Genomic DNA, 20334 nt, shown 5'->3' with positions numbered 1-20334 from the left:
TTCTGCTTGTGTGACAGGTGATGGGGTTGGATGTGGCATTACTGTATATCATTATATCAGTGTACAGTAGATGAACCAAAGACAAACTGGCTGGATCAGATCCAATGTCAAGGACAGGGAAAGATCTGTCGGGCAATTAGGCTTCTGCTATTGTCTTTCACAACACTATGATACATTTTTGCACTTAGCGTTAGCATTTCATCTGGTAACAATAAAGGCATTAGCCAGCATGTAATGTCAATAGTTGGAGGCTTTTATTTTAACTATATGATTAGAGATTGTGTATGTCCAGTTGACAATTCAGTTTCACCTCAAAAAGATAAGGTAAGCATGAGGCCAGAGGCCAACAGTGTAAAAGGTTTTCATGTGCCATTTCACTGTCCTTGAAACGCTGATACAGATCCCCAATATGGCAGCCAGAGACTAAATGTATCAATGACCTAAATATTTTTGAATGTATCAGAATACTGGAAAGCATGACGACTTGGTTGATCACCTCTCAAAAATGTTGATGTATTTGAGATAATTTGGTTGAACTCCTACATGAAAGAACAATAAGCATTCATGTATATTACTATAATTTGTTTCATGGGATCAGATAAAATGGTGTTCAATTGTAGTATAGTTTAATATAGTATGGTATGATATTGTACAATATATATTTACTATTTAAATTATGCATTACAAATATTACAATTGCAATATCAAACTTTGTATCTGGTTGCTGCGACACTGTAATCAACTTTTGGCGTAAAAACATTATTCCTTAATACAATATTCACTCCTAATCCATCCTATATTATATGCATGAGCTGAATGATTACAATCCACCGAATAAATTAAACCTGTGTAAGAGGTTGTTATTAACTTACTTACATTATTGGGATTATAAAGATCACTGCTTATTTTGAAAATGTGTGAAAATGCTTTATAAATGCAGACTACATTCATATTGGTTTGTGCTGTATATCATACTCTCTGTAGCTATGTTTCACCATAATGTTTCACCCGTTCTCTGGATATACTTCAGAATTCACTGTATGTTTTTGGACATATGGCCAGTAGGCCATTGAGGTATAGCATCAATAATGGACAATGTCCATAATGCTGAGCAATCCTGTGCTTTACCTTTGAAGCCATGCATCAGATGCATGCACTGTACTGTATAGCCAATGTCACAGTCAAGGGCAATACTTAATGAATAACAAGAGAATGAGGCTGCACTTCCATTTATACCTCTTATATGAAAACTTGAAGAATGATACTGGTCATTTATAGGTAGAACTGGTTATGATAATGTTGAACACATGAAACCTGAAACCTTAAATACAAGTAGTGTGTGTGTGTGTGTGTGTGTGTGTGGTGGCGGGGGGCTAATTATTCAGTCATTAGCACATCACCTCACATCAAGCCAATAGAGTTTCTGTACATTGATTAGTGATAAATCAATTCCCTGAGTATAATTTGGATTTAATGAAAAAGAGAGAACATGGAACATTGGTGCACTTCGATTAATTCTGTTTTAAAAGGTGATTTATCCTAGAAGAAACTGAACAGACACTTTTGAGAACCATCTATGTGTGTGATGTTTGGCCTGTTCCTGCACACATTATTCTGACACCACGTAATATTAGCCTATATTACATTTGTTTGACTTTTTTGACTTTATCATTATATTTCCAATGTTGAATATAGCTATATTATAGCTGATATCTAATAAATACATTTAAAATGAAGAGTAAGTATCATGGGATTATGTAATCCTCCGACGTGTAAATGATTTTTGATTCGTTTTCAATTCATTAAACAAATTATTCCACACACATTTACGCACCGAATTAGGCCTAAACCAAATGTATCCTTTTATATCCGAGATGACTGCATTTTCTGATGCCATCACTAAATACCCTATCGCTAATGCATTTACCATTGTGCCTGATAGTGAGATGGTGAAATTATTAGTTGAAAAGAAAGTACCCATAGGTGAGTATGTATGGACGCATCCTGCCCACAATTCATCAGCGCATGACGCTCTGACGTCTGGCCAGAGCGCAATGGAGTTAGTTACCTGAAATCACTGTAAGGATGAATTATCCAAAATCCGGCGGATTTAACCCGCTCCTGTTCCCGTTCCACTGCCTTTTCGCTCCCAAACATCCTTAGGGAGAACTTGTTGACCCCCGGTTGCAGCATTGCCCCAAACTGCCTGTGTATGAATCCTGCCTGGTACAATCTCTCGTCGTCCGGCGAAATTTGATCAATGCCATCCAACTTTATGAACCCTGATTCCTGGTCAAGAGAAGCATGTTGGGCACCACCAGCACCACCACCGCTGGCGCCTTGCGCACCTTGGTCCGCCCCACCGCCAATAGCTCCGGGAGGGCTCTCCTCGCTCGGGGTGACGTCCCCCTCTGTGATAAGGTGCCTCTCCTCCGCCGAGTCTGAGTCGTGCACATGCCGACTGGTGATGGAGGAGAGACTGCCACGAAATCTCCGACAATCTCCGTTTAAACTGGTCTTCGTTGGTCTCCCAATGTCCGTCTCCATGATCACTGTGTCCCCACTTCTGGTCTCCCCGATGCCTTTGAAGCTTCCTCTGGAGGTTGGTGACGGCAAGGGTTTCAACCTAATACTCTTCCTCCGGGTGTCCTTCTCGCCGTCTTCTCCTTCGCCCATAATAGAAGCTTTCTGTCCAATATGCTGTGGCAAACTGTAGAGCCTTTTACGCATGGAGGAGTGCAACCTGTCCATTATGACATTGAAACGGAACGAACAATTTCAAATGCAATAGATGTCCAGAATAGGATGGTTATTGTTGAGAAGTATTGCCACGAACCACACAGCTCCCTATCTGTGAGTGAGAGCGACCAGTCTGGAGCTAATCTTAAACCCTGAAAGCATTACACTGATACACATGACACGGACGGCTGTGGCTCTTCTGGTGCAAATACAGGAAGAGGCTATCTCGATCATTACCTGACAGTTTAGATATGCCTTCTCTCGCTGCTTTGACAGTCCGCTTCACCACGACACTCCTGGTGGGCACGTACGCTCCAACCGTGTGCGGACCAAGTGAGGCTGGGGTGGGGGGGGGGGGGGGGGGGGGGGCGGGGGCTGGAAGAAGCCACTTTAGCATGACCGACTGACAGAGAGGAGACGAGGAGGTCATGAACAGCGCGAGGAGGGATGCTCTTTTCCTCCAGATTTGTGTCAGCTGCCTCTCAATAATAAACAATGCAATGCAATCACGCACCATAGGCTACATCAGCAGCAGCATCCAAGGACCCGCTGACATCTATCCCAAGCATTCTGGTAACATGAATATTCATGAAGCTGATGGGTTGCCATAGGAGCCAACGTGGTCTCAGAGCATTTCTTGTTACTCTGTAGTCGACATAAATCAGAGACACTCCATTTAGTATGATATGTTACCTTTCGTATGGTATGTATTAATTTGTGATGTCCATCATCCATGTTGTATGATATGTTACAAATTACTATGATATGTTACGATATCGTATAATATGTTACAAATTTGCAAAAGGTATGATATGTTACGAATTCCAATTTGTTGTGGCTAATGTTAGCTAGGTGTCTAACGCTAGCTAGCATTAGGGGATAAGGTTAGGAGTTAATGTTAGGAGAAGGGTTAAGGTTAGGGGAGGGTTAGCTACAGTCCTTGACTTGGGCAGTAGCTCACTGGAGCTGACCGGCACCTTAAATGTTCTACTGCTTGAGCTCATGTTCATTTTCTAGAATATTAGCTCAAAAGTATTGTGGCGCTCTTGCACCTTAATATAAACAGTACAGGTGTTGTGCCGAAAAGCTCCCCCCTTCGCACGAACGCGCACTCACTCAATTCTTCATTGCTGCGACTTGCATGCTAGTTGAGATTTCTGATCACGTTTTAGGCTGCGTTTCATTTGATGTTTTATGTCGGTTTGATCGCGGGGGAGGCTCTAGTAATGTCTGTAGTTTTCAGTTTGGCTATTTGTTTCAAGTGTATTAGTCAAAAAATAAATCTCTTTGCCAAAATTCATCTCTCCCATGTCTTATTCGACAAGTAGTTGTTCTGAAATGTTTATTGCTTGCCTACATTTTACTCCCTCCTCTATGTTTAATATAACACACATACATTAATTATTAATTTTGGTTGCCTATCCTGACGTGAACTTTGTTCTATAGAAAGTATTTGACTCTGATGTTTGCCACAGAAAGTATTTGACTCTAGCCACAAAATGAAGGAAATTAGAGGGGGGGGGGGGGGGTCGGCAAGGCCATTTTCTTGCCAGCCGAAATTCTCCCCCCCCCCTTCTATCTTGGGAATGATCTGAACATATATGTTAATAAAAGTACAGCATTTTAAAACACTTTATTGATTACCATATGGAGATTAATAACAGAGGGGAATCTGAGAATGCAGGGATTTTAGCAGGGTGTGAGTTGAAGGAGTCCAATCTGGAGCTGACAAGGGCTGGAATGTAAATGACGAGATCATCTGGGATTATCTAACATCTGAGAATGGGCAGGCATTCCCTCGGATGAAGAGCATCTCCGTCTTGCTGATTATGGGCTGTCATCCAGGTGGAAATGTCACCTGCATATCTGATGTAGGAAAAGAGATGAGATCAGTTGAGTGTCCTATGAATATGTATATGTACTTTTTCTATTATTATTATCATTATTGTGTTTTGTGGTTGAGGGTTAGGGGGAGGTTGATGGGGATGTTGGAGGTGCCCTATTGAGGGCGAAGGGACCTATTGGGGAGGGGATTCTTCATGGAGGCACATTCAGTCAGTTGTGTTTATTATATATATATATATTATGTATTTATTTTTGTCATTTTTTTTCTATTATTATAACAGTTTACTGTGATTATGTATATGCACTCATGTTGACTTATAACTTCCTTTTTCGCCCAGAGTACACATTTTTTTATTTATTATTGTTATTATTATTACTACTGTACCTACGTTCTTAAAAACTAAAACAGAAAAAGTGTAAAAAAAATTAGGAAAAGCCATAAGAGGGAAAAGCACGATGGGATGGAGGGTTGAGGGCTGGGTAGAGAGAACATTAGAGGGCTCTGAAAACTATTATTGCTGAAATAACCACTTCCTTTTGTGACTAGAGTCTAATACTTCCTGTGGCACACATCAGAGGGCATGATAGGTCACCAAAAAATGATTCTGAAGTGTGCCAGTCCTTGCAGTCCCAAGATAGAAGGGGGGAAGAATTTCTGCAGGCAAGAAAATGGCCTTACCCCCCCACCCCTTCTAATTTCCTTAATTTTGTGGCTAGAGTCAAATACTTTCTGTGGCACACATCAGAGTCAAATACTTTCTATAGAACACACTACACGTCAGGATAGGCAACCGAAGGTAATAATTAATGTATGTGTGTTATATTAAACATATAGGAGGGTAGTAAAATGTAGGCAAGCAATAAACATTTCAGAACAACTACTAGTCGAAAAAGACATGGGAGAGATGATGAATTTTGGCAAAGAGATTTATTTATAGACTAATACACTTGAAACAAATAGCCAAACTGAAAACTACAGACATTACTACTGCATCCCCCGCGATCAAACCGACATAAAACATAAAATGAAACGCAGCCTAACGTGATCAGTAATCTCAACTAGCAAGCAAGTCGCAGCAATGTAGAATTGAGTGCGTGCGCGTTCACGCGAAGGGGGAGGGATTCTGGCAGGGGGGAGCTTTTCGGCACAACACCAGCACAACATCTATTTCAGTCCAAGTCAAGCACTGGTTAGCTAACATGCTAAGCAGTTGCAAAGTAGTTCAAAAGTAGTAAGTAGTTGCAAAGTTGCTAATTAGCCAAAATGCTAAAGTTTCCGTAATGGGATTGGAAAACGCCGTTCGCGTTATACATCAACCTCGATCAACCCCACTCCTTTCATTTTTTGCCTTAAGTAACCTTCTATTTTATGTAACCATGCCAAATGTAACATACCATACTAATATGTCTAGTCTATGAGACCAGTCTGTAGAAGCGAGAACTGCAAATAAGCAAAGCTCTCCCCATTTCTTAAATAGCTATCAGGTCCTTTTAAGTTATATCCCCTTGGGATAGTTTTTTTGCAGCCTGGGCTACGGCGTATCCAAAGGTGATACTTAGGCTACTATGCCATTCTTCATGCTTTTGTTCATCAGGTTGTAGGATATACAGACAGCAGCTGTGGTAGATTGATCAGCTGGTAAGGGAAACTGCTACACTAATTTAATTCCATACTGGTGATTTATCAAGATAACTTTCACAGACCAAAATGTATATGAAATAAACATTGTTAAAGGGTTATAGAAATTTCTTTTTTGTCTATATTGCTCAACCTTAACAATGCCTACATAATGCAAATTAACTATGCAAATAAAATCAACAAAATGAATGTTCAAAAAGGATATAGGCTGTGGTAAGCTATCTCATGAATTGATATAATGTATCCAAGTGAGCAGACACCTAAGCCAATTGATTCATGAATGGTTAACTCAAGATGCCCTCAAATGCCCTTTGTGCCCGCTCCCATACTCAATAATTCTGGATTTCTTTGTGGTATACAGGTAGATCAGAAAAGCCACATCCCTGATTGGCAGATGTGTGGCAACCCTGATTAGAAGTATCTGCTGCTCATCGGTTGTTCCCTACAAATGCTGTTTTGAATGTATTTTTTTTAAACCTACACACTGAAGAAGACTGCAAGCTGAATCATCTGTGTATGCTATCCCTGATGCAGTAAAAATAATAGATAAACCTAAAAATGAAACATATTTTTCAGTGCAGGCCTATTCTACCGTTTGTTAGCCTATAGCCTAATGATATAGCCTAATGATGCAATGCAGGAAATGTACAACTTGTAGTGTATTTGAGGTTTAAAAAGGCTTATGAAGTTTGTAATTTCCACCTTGAAATTTCAGACTTGATTTTCTCTTATGAAAAATGTATTTATTTACTTTATTTATTTTGCTGATACTCTGTACTGGACCTTATAGCCTACTGGCTACTTTCACCCCTAATTTAGACATGTTTCTGCTCATAATTTCCAACATTTGGTAGGCCATATTATAATTTCAGAACATTTGTTGGACATTTGGTAGGCCATTTATATGTCAACTATAGTTAAGATACATGCAGCTTCTCTTCTGTCATAACTTTTTCCCCAAAAAACTAAATAAAGTAGTGCTCAGCAGAATTAATGTCTTACATCGATAGAATGACTGCATTAGTAATCTAGGTAACAATGGTAAAGTTGTCTGATTTGTTTAGGGACCGGGAAGAAAACGCAATAACTCGAACAAAGTGGAAAGATTGGTCCTGTACAAAATGTCAGTTCGACCGGTTTTAAGGAAATGAAAAGCTGAGAAAACAATGAAACAAGTTTCTGATAAGACTTCAGGTCGTCTTTGGTGCATATTTTATGTGATTGAAAATCAGCGGAGGCTCCTCAGAGGAAGGGGAGAACCATCCTCAGTGAATTTCATAAAAATAAAAATAGTGAAACATTTAAAAAGTTACCCTTTTTAGATAAAACTAGGCCTATACAAAATATATTCACATCACCAAATAATTTATTAAAACAAACTGTTTTGCAATGAAGGTCTACAGTAGCCTCAACAGCACTCTGTAGGTTAGCACCACCAGTTTCCGTCCTCCTCTAGGTACATTGACTTCAATACAAAACCAAGGAGGCTCATGGTTCTCACCCCCTTCCATAGACTTACACAGCAATTATGACAACTTCTGGAGGACGTCCTCCAACCTATCAGAGTTCTTGCAGCATCAAAGGATCAGAGAATGAATCTAGTACTAAAAGCATAAGCTAGCTAGCACTGCATTGCGTGGTGAGTAGTTGACTCAAAGAGAGAAAGACAATAGTTAAACAGTTTTGAACAAATTAATTTCTTTAACAATGAAGGAAAATCAAGAGAGAGCGAGAGAGAGAACTAAAATTAGATGTATTTTTTTTAAAACTTTCACTGTCATTTAGCTAGCTAGTTTAGCCTACTAAAACACCAGGCACCAAACAGAGGGATGCTATGTTAGCTAGCTGGCTATGGCTATCCAACACTGGAACTCTTCCAAGTAAAGGTAAGCTTTTGGTTTTATTAAATGATTTCTACTGGGTGTAACTACTTGCTGACTGTTCACTGTACTCCATAATTGTAGCGGGTTTATTAATGAGTTAGTTCTAGTAGCTACATTGACTATGACATTACTAACATTGTTAGCTAATATGGTGACAAAAATGTAGGCTGTGTGTAGCAGTCAGCAGTTATGATAGGAAGGTTTGGAAATATTTTTCACCTGGTCACAGACAGCTGATGTGTTGTGCACTGTCATCCACAAGCGAACTGAAAAGGTGGGAGGAGGAGAGCATGTAGATGTGAGAAAGAATTATACAACGATCAAAATGTTCATGCTGTTTGTATGTGGCTGCTATGAAAGTGAACTGTGTTTGCACGTGATCAAGGGGGTATTCATTCTCCCGATTCTATTGAAAAACTTAAACAGAAGCAAACAGAAACGAAACAGGGATAAATATACCGGAATTTGTCCAATAGAAACTCTTGTTTCCAACTGGTGGACTAATGATTACACCCTATATCAGATAGATGCAGGCAAGAGTGTGCAAGGCGGTCACTGTCACCTCGATTACTCACATTTTTCTCTCGACCTGTGCACCTACGTTGCAAACTTTTATTCATAGGCTAGGTTTTAGCAACCTCATGATGGGTATTGGGAAAATTTGAGGATCATGTAGTAGCCTAAACCTATCGATGTTACATTGAGCTGGGTGAATGGAATATGAATTATAGTCATCCAATATGCTGTAATAGAAATAAGGCCATGCTCATTAAAAAAAGTATCGTCCTCCCTCATCTTAAACATCAGCAACCACCACTGGTGAAATACTGCTTGCATAACACATTACACATTACATGACATACTCATTCATATTTTCTCAAGAAAGGCTGAAAGAAAAGGCTGACATCATATTTCTCCACTTCTGTTCCTGAGACAAAATTAACATTTGTTGTATCTGCAAGAACTGCATAATTCAGCATGAGTTAATATTATATTTGCGAGGGGTTATTTGCCTACAGTCAGTGTCCATATTTCAGTTACTATTCCATATAAATTTAAATGAGGAATATTTTGTTTATTCGTGAATATAGGGATACTCGTGAGCGGGATATCAAAGGTGCATGTAAACACTTTATCCAAGACTTTACGCTGTATGTGAGCTATGAATACCTTGCGCACTTAAACGTGGTCACTATTCTAATCCAGCACCACCAACACATCACTAAGTAAATAAAAAAATTTTGCAATTGAGTTTGGGGATTAGGTTAGAGTTGAGTAGGTGTAACTAATGTGCTGGGCTAACACAAAAAAAGGCGCACTTCTAGCAACTCCAGACAGAACCCAGCGCATGCGCGCACACAGAAACACAATCTACATGCGTGACTCATGAGTTCGCGAATTTCTGATATTCCCGCGCTCATCAAGCAAAACAAACGTGGCTAACTAGCTAGCGTTAGCTCTTCTTATACTTCTTAAATATATATATTTTTTTTTTACAAATGACAACTGTACATAAATCTATATGGAGGTTGAAACGTTTTGGACGTTTTTTGCCTGGGACCAAAGAAGACGGCGGTAATCCATGGAAGGTGACATGGAGTTGTCTAGTCGTGAATTTTGTCCTACAACGTCTGTTTTTATAGGAGATAACGCTAGCCAAAGTTAGCTACCTAATGCCACTTGCTAGCTAGGCTAACCAAACATTGTTTACAAATATAGGCTAGTTTACTACATTAGCAAATCAAAGAGTTATAGGTCTACACTTTACATTATGGATCTTGCCTCAGATGTGATGTTGAAAAATGTGTCCTGAAACTTCTCTAGATGTTTGAGCACAGTGAAAGCGCGGGTGAATTGGTGCTCACCATTGTGGAATCCGGTCATATGTTGGTGTCCCAAGGTCACGATCTTCTGGTAAGTGAGTTGAGGTCTAGCTACTAGACTTTATATGCCCTTTGATGTCCTAAAGTCAAGTCATTCCTGGATGGATCTGGATCTAGTTTTTACTGTCTTTTATCTGGACTCGCACATTTCATGCATGCACATCTCTAGGCCAAGTAACAATGTATCCAAATATGATAAAATAAAATATCCCCCAATATATTCAATAATTGATTATTATATACCAAGTTACTGCCAAATGTACACTCAATAGACATATAATAACTGTTATTGTCCAACCTGCACTCATTGTTGGCCTAAATTACACTGACTGTACAAAACATTAGGAACACCTGCTCTTTCCATGACATACTGACCATATGAATCCAGTTGAAAGCTATTAACACTTACTGATGCCACTTGTTAAATCCACTTCAATCAGTGTAGATAAAGCGGAAGAGACAATTTAAAGAAGGATTTTTAAGCCTTAAACATTGATTGTGTATGTGGGCCATTCAGAGGGTGAATGGGCACGACAAAAGATTGCAGTGTCTTTGAACAGGGTATGGTAGTAGATGCCAGGTGCACCAGTTTTAGTGTGTCAAGAACTGCAACGCTGCTGGGTTTTTCACACTCAATAGTTTCCCATGTGTATCAAGATTGATCCACCACCCAAAGGACAACCAGCCAATTTGACAACTGTGGGAAGCATTGGTGTTAACATGGGCCAGGATCCCTGTGGAATGCTTTCAATACCTTGTAGAGTCCATGACCCGAAGAATTGAGGCTGTTCTGAGGCCAAAAGGGGGTGCAACTCAATGTTAGGAAGGTGTTAATGTTTTGTACACTTATTTTTTATTAACAAGTATGCCTTCTAACTCAGGCTAGTCTAAGCTTAGATCTATTTTATTAGGATTATAAACAGATAGCCTAGCTATGGATACAATTGTATGTTTTTTGCAACAATGTTGAAAAGTGACCCCAATTTTGGCATTCAAATGACTTGATTACAAGTCCTTGAAAATACAAGGAACGAGAACAAATACTGAACACCTTCTATGTTTCTGCTGTACATAGAATAGTGCCTGTGTTAGTGTGTAGTTTATCCTGTGTCTTCTCAAGGTTCACCTTCAGACTCTGTGTGCAGCTGAGAGACTCAGCGGGAATGGCTGTAGAAACACAATGGCCATAGCTGCACTATGCCACATCGAGTGCTGGATGGAAAGCTACAGCTATCTTGCTGAGCCAGGGTGCCAGGCAAGGCTACATGCTTATTCAGGTCAGGACACAAAGTGCTCTCTGACAAAAGGGGATAGTGGTCATTGATAGATCGGCGCCCTTAATCTTAATGCTCTTGAGTATCTTTCAATGAAGAGAGTTTACAGTAGTACACGGTGGCTGATGCCAGGGGAGTCCCAACTGAATGATGATGCCATATTAGGATGCATCATGCTTGGAGGAGAGAGGGTTATTGTGTGTAATCATCATCCAGATTACTCCTGATTCTAAGATATAGTGTAATGGGGGCTTTCTCTCAGTATTTGGAGGAAGGAGGGGCGATTGGAATTATAGGAAATGGAACCTCTCAACCCCGACTCAGATAACTAACCATGCCTCAGAAAACGACTGGCTATGCCTCACAGAATGATTTGAAGACAAGTCTTGTTGAAATTATGTAATGTGATTACTTCCTGATATGATAATTTTCAACAAAAAATAAAAATTTGATCTAATCCCTTCAGAACATCTCAGCGGAGTAGGAAAATTGAAATCTGTTTTGAATCTGGAAGTACGGAGCTGAAGTGTAATGTTTTATGTAACAGAGCTGAGTAGACTATTCATCCCTCCATTGTGCTGAAGTCCATTTGAAATGGAGAAACATAACTTGTAGTGTCTATAGTGGTAAAACAAATATGTGAACCCTTTGGAAATACCTGGATTTCTGCATAAATTGGTCATATAATTTGATCTGATCTTCATCTGGGTCACAACAATAGACACACATAGTCTGCTTAAACTAATAACACACAAACAATTATACGTTTTCATGTCTTTATTGAACACACCGTGTAAACATTCACAGTGCAGGCTGGAAAAAGAATGTGAATCCTTGGATTTAATAACTGGTTGACCCTCCTTTGGCAGCAATAACATCAACCAAATGTTTTCTGTAGTTGCGGATCAGACCTGCACAACGGTCAGGAGGAATTTTGGATCATTCCTCTTTACAAAACTGTTTCAGTTCAGCAATATTCTTGGGATGTCTGGTGTGAACTGCTCTCTTGAGGACATGCCTCAGCATCTCAAATCGCGTTGAGGTCAGGACTCTGACTGGGCCACTCCAGAAGGTGTATTTTCTTCTGTTGAAGCCATTCTGTTGTTAATTTTCTTCTGTGTTTTGGGTCGTTGTCCTGTTGCATCACCCAACTTCTGTTGAGCTTCAATTGGCGGACAGATAGCCTAACATTCTCCTGCAAAATGTCTTGATAAACTTGGGAATTAATTTTTCTGCCGATGATAGCAAGCTGTCCAGGCCCTGAGGCAGCAAAGCAGCCCCAAACCATGATGCTCCCTCCACCATACTTTACAGTTGGGATGAGGTTTTGATGTTGGTGTGCTGTGCTGTGCCTTTTTTTCTCTACACATAGTGTTGTGTGTTCCTTCCAAACAACTAAACTGTAGTTTCATCTGTCCACAGAATATTTTGCCAGTAGCGCTGTGGAACATCCAGGTGCACTTTTGCAAACTTCAGACGTGCAGGAATGTTTTTTTGGGACAGCAGTGGCTTCTTCCGTGGTGCCCTGCCATGAACACCATTCTTGTTTAGTGTTTTATGTATCGTAGACTCGTCAACAGAGATGTTAGCATGTTCCAGAGATTTCGGTAAGTCTTTAGCTGACACTCTAGGATTCTTCTTAACCTCATTGAGCATTCTGCGCTGTGCTCTTGCAGTCATCTTTGCAGGATGGCCACTCCTACGGAGAGTAGCAACAGTGCTGAACTTTCTCCATTTATAGACAATTTGTCTTACTGTGGACTGATGAACATCAAGGCTTTTAGAGATACTTTTGTAACCCTTTCCAGCTTTATGCAAGTCAACAATTCTTAATCTTCTGAGATCTCCTTTTTTCGAGGCATGGTTCACATCAGGCAATGCTTCTTGTGAATAGGAAACTCAAATGTTGAGTGTTTTTTATAGGGCAAGGCAGCTCTAACCAACATCTCCAATCTCGTCTCATTGATTTGACTCCAGGTTAGCTGACTCCTGACTCCAATTAGCTTTTGGATAAGTCATTAGCCTAGGGTTTCACATACTTTTTCCAACCTACACTGTGAATGTTTAAATGATATATTCAATAGAGACAAGACAAATACAATAATTTGTGTGTTATTAGTTTAAGCACACTATGTTTGTCTATTGTTGTGACTTAGATGAAGATCAAATTTGATTACCAATTTATGCAGAAATCCAGGTATTTCCAAAGGGTTCACATACTTTTTTTGCCACTGCAAGTTATGTTTCATTTCAAATGGACTTCACAATGGAGGGATGAATAGTCTACTCAGCTCTGTTACATAAAACATTACACTTTATATATATATATACATACATACATACAGTTGAAGTCGGAAGTTTACATACACTGTATCACAATTCCAGTGGGTCAGAAGTTTACATACACTAAGTTGACTGTGCCTTTAAACAGCTTGGAAAATTCCAGAAAATGATGTCATGGCTTTAGAAGCTTCTGATAGGCTAATTGACATCAGTTGAGTCAATTGGAGGTGTACCTGTGGATGTATTTCAAGGCCTACCTTCAAACTCAGTGCCTCTTTGCTTGACATCATGGGAAAATCAAAAGAAATCAAGACCTCAGAAAAAATATTGTAGACCTCCACAAGTCTGGTTCATCCTTGGGAGCAATTTCCAAACGCCTGAAGGTACCACGTTCATCTGTACAAACAATAGTACGCAAGTATAAACACCATGGGACCACTCAGGTGTCATTCCACTCAGGAAGGAGACGCGTTCTGTCTCCTAGAGATGAACGTACTTTGGTGCGAAAAGTGCAAACCAATCCCAGAACAACAGCAAAGGACCTTGTGAAGATGCTGGAGGGAACAGGTACAAAAGTATCTATATCCACAGTAAAGTGAGTCCTATATCGACATAACCTGAAAGGCCGCTCATCAAGGAAGAAGCCACTGCTCCAAAGCCGCCATAAAAATGCCAGACTACGGTTTGCAACTGCACAAGGGGACAAATATGTTACTTTTTGGAGAATTGTCCTCTGGTCTGATGAAACAAAAGTAGAACTGTTTGGCCATAATGACAATCGCTATGTTTGGAGGAAAAAGGGGGATGCTTGCAAGCCGAAGAACACCATCCCAACCATGAAGCACGGGGGTGGCAGCATCATGTTGTGGGGGTGCTTTGCTGCTGGAGGGCCTGGTGCACTTCACAAAATAGATGGCATCATGAGGGTGGACAATTATGTGGATAAATTGAAGCAACATCTCAAGACATCAGTCAGGAAGTTAAAGCTTGGTCGCAAATGGGTCTTCCAAATGGACAATGACCCCAAGCATACTTTCAGAGTTGTGGCAAAATGTCTTAAGGACAACAAAGTCAAGGTATTGGAGTGGCCATCACAAAGCCCTGACCTCAATCCCATAGAAAATTTGTGGGCAATACTGAAAAATTGTGTGCGAGCAAGGAGGCCTACAAAGCTGACTCAGTTACACCAGCTCTGTCAGGAGGAATGGACCAAAATTCACCAAACTTATTGTGGGAAGCTTGTGGAAGGCTACCTGGAACGTTTGACCCAAGTTAAACAATTTAAAGGCAATGCTACCAAATACTAATTGAGTGTATGTAAACTTCTGACCCACTGGGAATATGATGAAAGAAATAAAAGCTGAAATAAATCATTCTCTCTACTATTATTCTGACATTTCACATTCTTAAAATAAAGTGGTGATCCTTTACTGACCTAAGACAGGGAATTCTTACTAGGATTAAATGTCAGGAATTGTGAAAAACTGAATTTAAATGTATTTGGCTAAGGTGTATGTAAACTTCCAACTTCACAACTGCGCTGTTAAGACACTGATGTCCTTTGCAACTGCACACCTATGTGAGAGTGGATTCTCGGCCCTCACTAGCATGAAAACTAAATACAGGCACAGGCTGTGTGTGGAAAATGATTTAAGAAGGAGACTCTCTAATACAACCCAACTTTGCAGAGTTCTGTGCATCCTTTCAAGCACACCCTTCTCATTAACCTGTGGTGAGTTATTCACAATTTTCGATGAACAAATAAGGTTTTATATGTAAGATGGTTAAATGAAGAGCAAAATTATTGATTATTATTATTATATTATTGTGCCCTGGTCCTATAAGAGCTCTTTGTCACTTCCCACGACCCAGGTTGTGACAAAAACTCACACTCATTCTTATGTTTAATAAATGTATCGTATAGTATGTGTGTGGCAGGCTTACAATGATGGCAAAAAACAACATTTGAGAGTGCGCTGACCCTGGTGCTAGAGGGGGTACACAGCTGGATGTTGAATGTTTGAAGGGATACGGGACGATAAAAAGTTTGGGAACCACTGGCATAACAAATAACTAGCTAAACATTTTATGATTTTGATTCTGTTCGTAAATTCAATCTGGAGTGGCAGAGTGCGCTGTAGGCGTTCGTAAATCCAGAGCGTTGTCAGATTGTCCATTCATAAATTCGGAGCGTTCAGAGCGCACACGGGACGCTCTGGCCGAGAAGTATGGTTGATCTGAGCATTCAACGGCAGTCAAGCACCCAAGCTAACGTTGGCTAGCTACTTCCAGACACAAATGAGACTGAGAGAACACCTCACTCTGACCATTTTGCTTGCCCTAGCAGAGCTGGTTATGCTGTAACTGTCCTGCTGGCAACAATTTATTTACGCATTTTTTGCCGACGTTTACTGATACCGGCCATATTCAACGGGTGTTGAATATAAAGTCATCAGTTATTCTGCGCGAGACTGCTCTGAAATCGAAGTAGATAGTCAGAATGAACAATGTCCATACCACTTAGCTAAGAATTATGTGAATAATCAAGTCAATAAACGTTGGGTAGTTAGTTAGATAGCAGATAGTTAATAATACTGCCTGGCAAGTTCGATGTATTAGTAGCCAGCTAACGTTCGGTAACGTTAGCTAGCTAACATACCTACTGCTGTAATGCTATGCTGTTCATAAGGATAACGTAGCTAACAAATTGTCACAACAAACTTATTTGAAAAGTCAATACTTTATTACATTACTCAACATTTTCTTTAAATGTTTCATAATTAGTTAAACCAATAAATAATTTGTATCCACTTTCGTCAGACTTCTGCTGCATATTTTCCGCAATTTTCTACAAACTGAAAACGTTGTGAAGCCACGCCCATTTTTGGAAGAATTGCATTATGGGCCCTAATAGCACGGAAATAGTGTCCACTGCATGTATACTTTGTATTTTGTCCAAATTTAGTACGACAACTTTTGGCATGCTAACTATATCCATACTATGACCAATAAGCATACTATGTACTCAAATCATGTCACAAATAGTATGGTTAGTGTGGTTAGTATGAGAATTTGAACACAGCTTATGACTCTCAAAGATGATATTTAGTACAACAACATTCAGCCTCCAACAGCTGGTTGTTTGAGATGGAGATGGAAGTTAATCTTTCCAAATACATACTGATGGCATGCTGCTGGTCACAGGGTCTGGATGGGTTTCTGAGTCAATAGAGCCCCCTGCAGGCGCGCTTATGTCATTTCAGATAATTTGAGATTGCTCCTGCTAACCAAAAGTAGAGCTGTGATTGCTGCATGCTCCGTCTGATACTATTAAATGGACTTGTATGTCTCATTGAAGACATGAGGATTAGCTGTGTGCCCTATCCAATATGACTTTGGTTTTACTACTATGACTTTTGACTCTTGTTTGTTTACCATTGTTAGTCTGTCTGATTGTTGTGTTACTGCCTTTCAGGATGGGTTTTCCTTGCTTGATGCTCCAAGCTTCCTCAAAGTTCAGCAGAAATCAGATACCCTGCTGTTCCGTCTGACTGTTAAGGTGGGTTGCGAAAGCCTAAGGTAATTTCCTCAGCAATTTGTATAGTGGTAGCTTTATTTACCATAGCCAGATTTCACATTGACATGAGTGTGGCAGAGCTATTGTTTGGCAGGGGTGGCTGTGCTGAGACAATAGTGTAATTGGTCATTAAATGGCCTGAATTAAGGGGATCTGAGGCCTGACACGATGCATTTTAACAGTCTTGGCACAACTAGCTGGCTGCGAGCAGTGCTTTTCTGCCCATGTTCTGCCAAGGGCCTGGCTTGTGAGTGATATGTAGGCTAAATAAGTGTTGTAGGTAAGTGCCACTGTGATGAATTGTAAGTGCTGTGCCAAGCTTGTAGTCTGCTGGTCAAAATTGACTCAGTAGCGGCGAGGAGCAGATATAGGCCAGCTCTCACATGAAACAATGCTGTGTATGTGCAGGGGGAAAGCCGTCTGATCAGGATGCAGTTCAGCGGCAGCAGAGCTGAGGCCCTGGAGGAGTGTAGCAGTGCAGTACTCAGCCTGAAGGAGTACCTGCCTGTCACCACACAGGGGGGGCCACCACCACCACTCAGCTGCCCCCCAACATCCAATCAGCCCCCTACCAAGACCACTGCACAGGATCAACAGGTACTCAACAACACATACACACTGAAAACATGTAGCTACGTATTGCGTATTTTGGAACATCTGAATTGTAACAGCTCCTGCAATACATTAACTAATTGAAATGAGTGCATTGCGTAATTTCTTTTCACTTTTGTTGCTATTCTTATTTTAAGAATGTTATTCTTCACAATGTATGAGGCAAGCTATATTTGAGGCACTAAAGTTGCTGTTGTTACAGTAAGAATCACCCACTAGATGGTGCTATTTACAAGCATGAAAACAATATAGCTTGTTTAATACTGAACGGCCCTGGAACCAACTAGGTTAATATGGATTTTATGTATGAATCAATGACAATGTGCGATATGTTAATCCTTAACCTCCCCACACAGAAGGGGGAGAAATTAAACCAACAATAAACACCATCACACACATTTGAAAAAGCTCTCAGTGAGGATGAATGAGCCATGATGACAATCATTCAATAAAGGATGCAGCTATGATGCAGCTTAACCTCCCTTGGTGTGTTGCCCTGTAAAGTCCTGTGGCATTAATATCATCTCTTTTAACCTTGTCATCAGGCGAGTGCTGGGGAGGCTATGGCTACTGAACCTGAGGTCGTCCAGGGCTCTTTATCCATCAAACGTCTTACCCAGGTAAGTTGGTACTGACACAACACAATGATTAGATAGATGACTGATGAATGCTGAGGGTGATGATTCATGTAATGATCACTTGATGGAGTTTGACAATCGCGCGAGCTGAATAAGTGGTAGTTACTGCTCTCACCCACTGAGCTTGAATGTAATATACACTTCATGGGGTTGTAGTTATTCCCCGCCACTACTGAAGTGTAGAGTAGGCCAATGGAATAATTAACACTTAATTGACTTGGGAGATTATAGTTAGCCGATATCATGGCTTTATGTCTATACAAACAAATGATCAGATCCCTGGTCTATCTTTATTTTTCCTCAGCACTTCCTGGGCGAGCATGGTCTGTCCTTGCCCCTGGTGTACCGCCACAGTGATCTGTTCCGTGGGGAGCTGGAGCCCTTCCTCCGCCTGTGTCTCTTGGACCCCAGCTTCCCTGCCTTGGTGGAGGAAATGGAAGGGGAGCTGAAGAGAGTGCTCCAGGACTGAGGAGCTGAAGCTCATCAACACAAACAGCCAGAGGGAGACAGGTCAACTCACTACACATGTGGGTGGGAGGTGGGTTGTGGAAGAGTCGGGGGATGTGTTGTTCTTCATGCTGCTGATTGTGTAAATGTGTGCTGGAACATAGTGACCATTGTGTTGTAGGAGGATATTTATAGCAGGACAAATGTTGTGATTTCTAGAAAGGATTTTCGAGGCAAAAAAACTAAATGTATTTTGGAGCCTTTTATTTTCAAAAATGTATTGGTCTCGTATGTTATTGGTCTGATGTTTTATCGTGGCTAGAGATACCGTAGCTCCTTCCATTCCCACCCTAATGTAGGTCCATTTGCACTGCAATACACATGGATACACTGTATTTATAGGACAGGAGTCATGCAGCTACAGCAGTGCATTTTGCTATACCAGCTTCCAAGTGATCCCACAATATTAAAGCTTCACTGAGAAAAACAAACTGCCCCCAATATATCTATATATGAATACATATTGCATAGGATAATAGCCATGCTGTACAATTTCAGAAAAATAAAAATGAATGAATTAAGTTGGGAAATATAAAATGTATTTTTTTTCTTTACATACGGTATTTGCTATTGTTTGAACACTCGTACCTCAACATATACAAGACATCCTAAGTTACTCTGAAAAATAAAAATAAACACATTTTATTTATAACTAGATAGATATAGTAGTAATTTTCATATAATAATTTTCAAGTAAATACTGCCAGACATCGAATCCCTTGCATCACATTTTCACTATAATGGCTGTTAAGAGTGGACTTTCCTTTCACTAAATCAAACATAGTTTAATGACAATGAATCAGCTGTACAAAGTTATTTAAGAATATAACAGTATTTTTCAGTTCAGGACAATTTCATAAAAAAACATAATTGCTTTGGACGCAAAATAGCCACACAGACATGAGGGAAAACAACAAAGTCTATTCTGGGCATCCTATTGCGTAATAATTTGCATGCGTTTTACATGATATGTAATACAAAAAGGATCACCTCTGGTTGGAGGACATGATAAAATGAATAAAAGAGACATCAAACAGCACACAAAAAAAGATGTGCACACCTTTCGTGATGGAATTAGTCATCTCTCCGTCCAGGACTGTTCATGTAAGACTGAATAAGGCATGCTTAAGACAGCCATCTTGTTCTTTTCTGCCAGTGTTACGCTGTTATTGTTTTTTCTCATAAGAGAGAGATGAGATATGCTTCATTAAAAATTGCCTGGAGCTCCCTCCTCAGATACCTTCATATGGTCAAGATATGCAGTTAGTCATCTGTTAATGAAAATCGGGGGGAGGAAGGAATTAGTATACCCTGTGCACATTATCACATTCCTACAGTATATCACTTAGTTCCCTGTTGACTTCCATATGCCTCAGATTCCTTTTTCTAAAGGCCAGAATACTCACTGCAACGAGTAGCTTCTCATTTTATGAAGGCTGGAATACTCACTACAA

General features: G+C 40.1%; 3 protein-coding genes across 3 annotated transcripts in view; 1 reads left to right on the top strand and 2 right to left on the bottom strand.

Annotated features, from left to right (window-relative positions):
* Positions 1-2751, bottom strand: part of LOC120052450 (potassium/sodium hyperpolarization-activated cyclic nucleotide-gated channel 4-like) — a 56411-nt gene extending 53660 nt beyond the window's left edge. The window contains exon 1 of the mRNA XM_038999370.1: positions 2069-2751. Coding sequence (XP_038855298.1) covers positions 2069-2751 — 683 coding nt within the window. The remainder of the gene's footprint in view (positions 1-2068) is intronic.
* A 6747-nt stretch (positions 2752-9498) lies between these two features.
* On the top strand, positions 9499-19386 carry LOC120046597 (meiotic recombination protein REC114-like). The gene is made up of 6 exons (XM_038991969.1): positions 9499-9695; positions 9931-10020; positions 17022-17105; positions 17532-17720; positions 18281-18355; positions 18678-19386. Exons 1-6 carry the CDS (start codon positions 9606-9608, stop codon positions 18840-18842), a joined length of 693 nt encoding a protein of 230 aa, XP_038847897.1. The 5' UTR covers positions 9499-9605; the 3' UTR covers positions 18843-19386.
* The window catches only part of LOC120046587 (neuroplastin-like), a 41690-nt gene continuing 40435 nt past the window's right edge, over positions 19080-20334 (bottom strand). The window contains exon 9 of the mRNA XM_038991956.1: positions 19080-20151. The gene's annotated coding sequence lies outside the window, so the exon portion shown is untranslated. The remainder of the gene's footprint in view (positions 20152-20334) is intronic.

The sequence above is a fragment of the Salvelinus namaycush genome, chromosome 1 (assembly GCF_016432855.1).
Source record: "Salvelinus namaycush isolate Seneca chromosome 1, SaNama_1.0, whole genome shotgun sequence".
In the NCBI taxonomy this organism is placed as follows: Eukaryota; Metazoa; Chordata; class Actinopteri; order Salmoniformes; family Salmonidae; genus Salvelinus; species Salvelinus namaycush.
The sequence above is the reverse complement of the archived record's forward strand: the minus strand, read 5'-3'. Positions and strand labels throughout refer to the sequence as shown.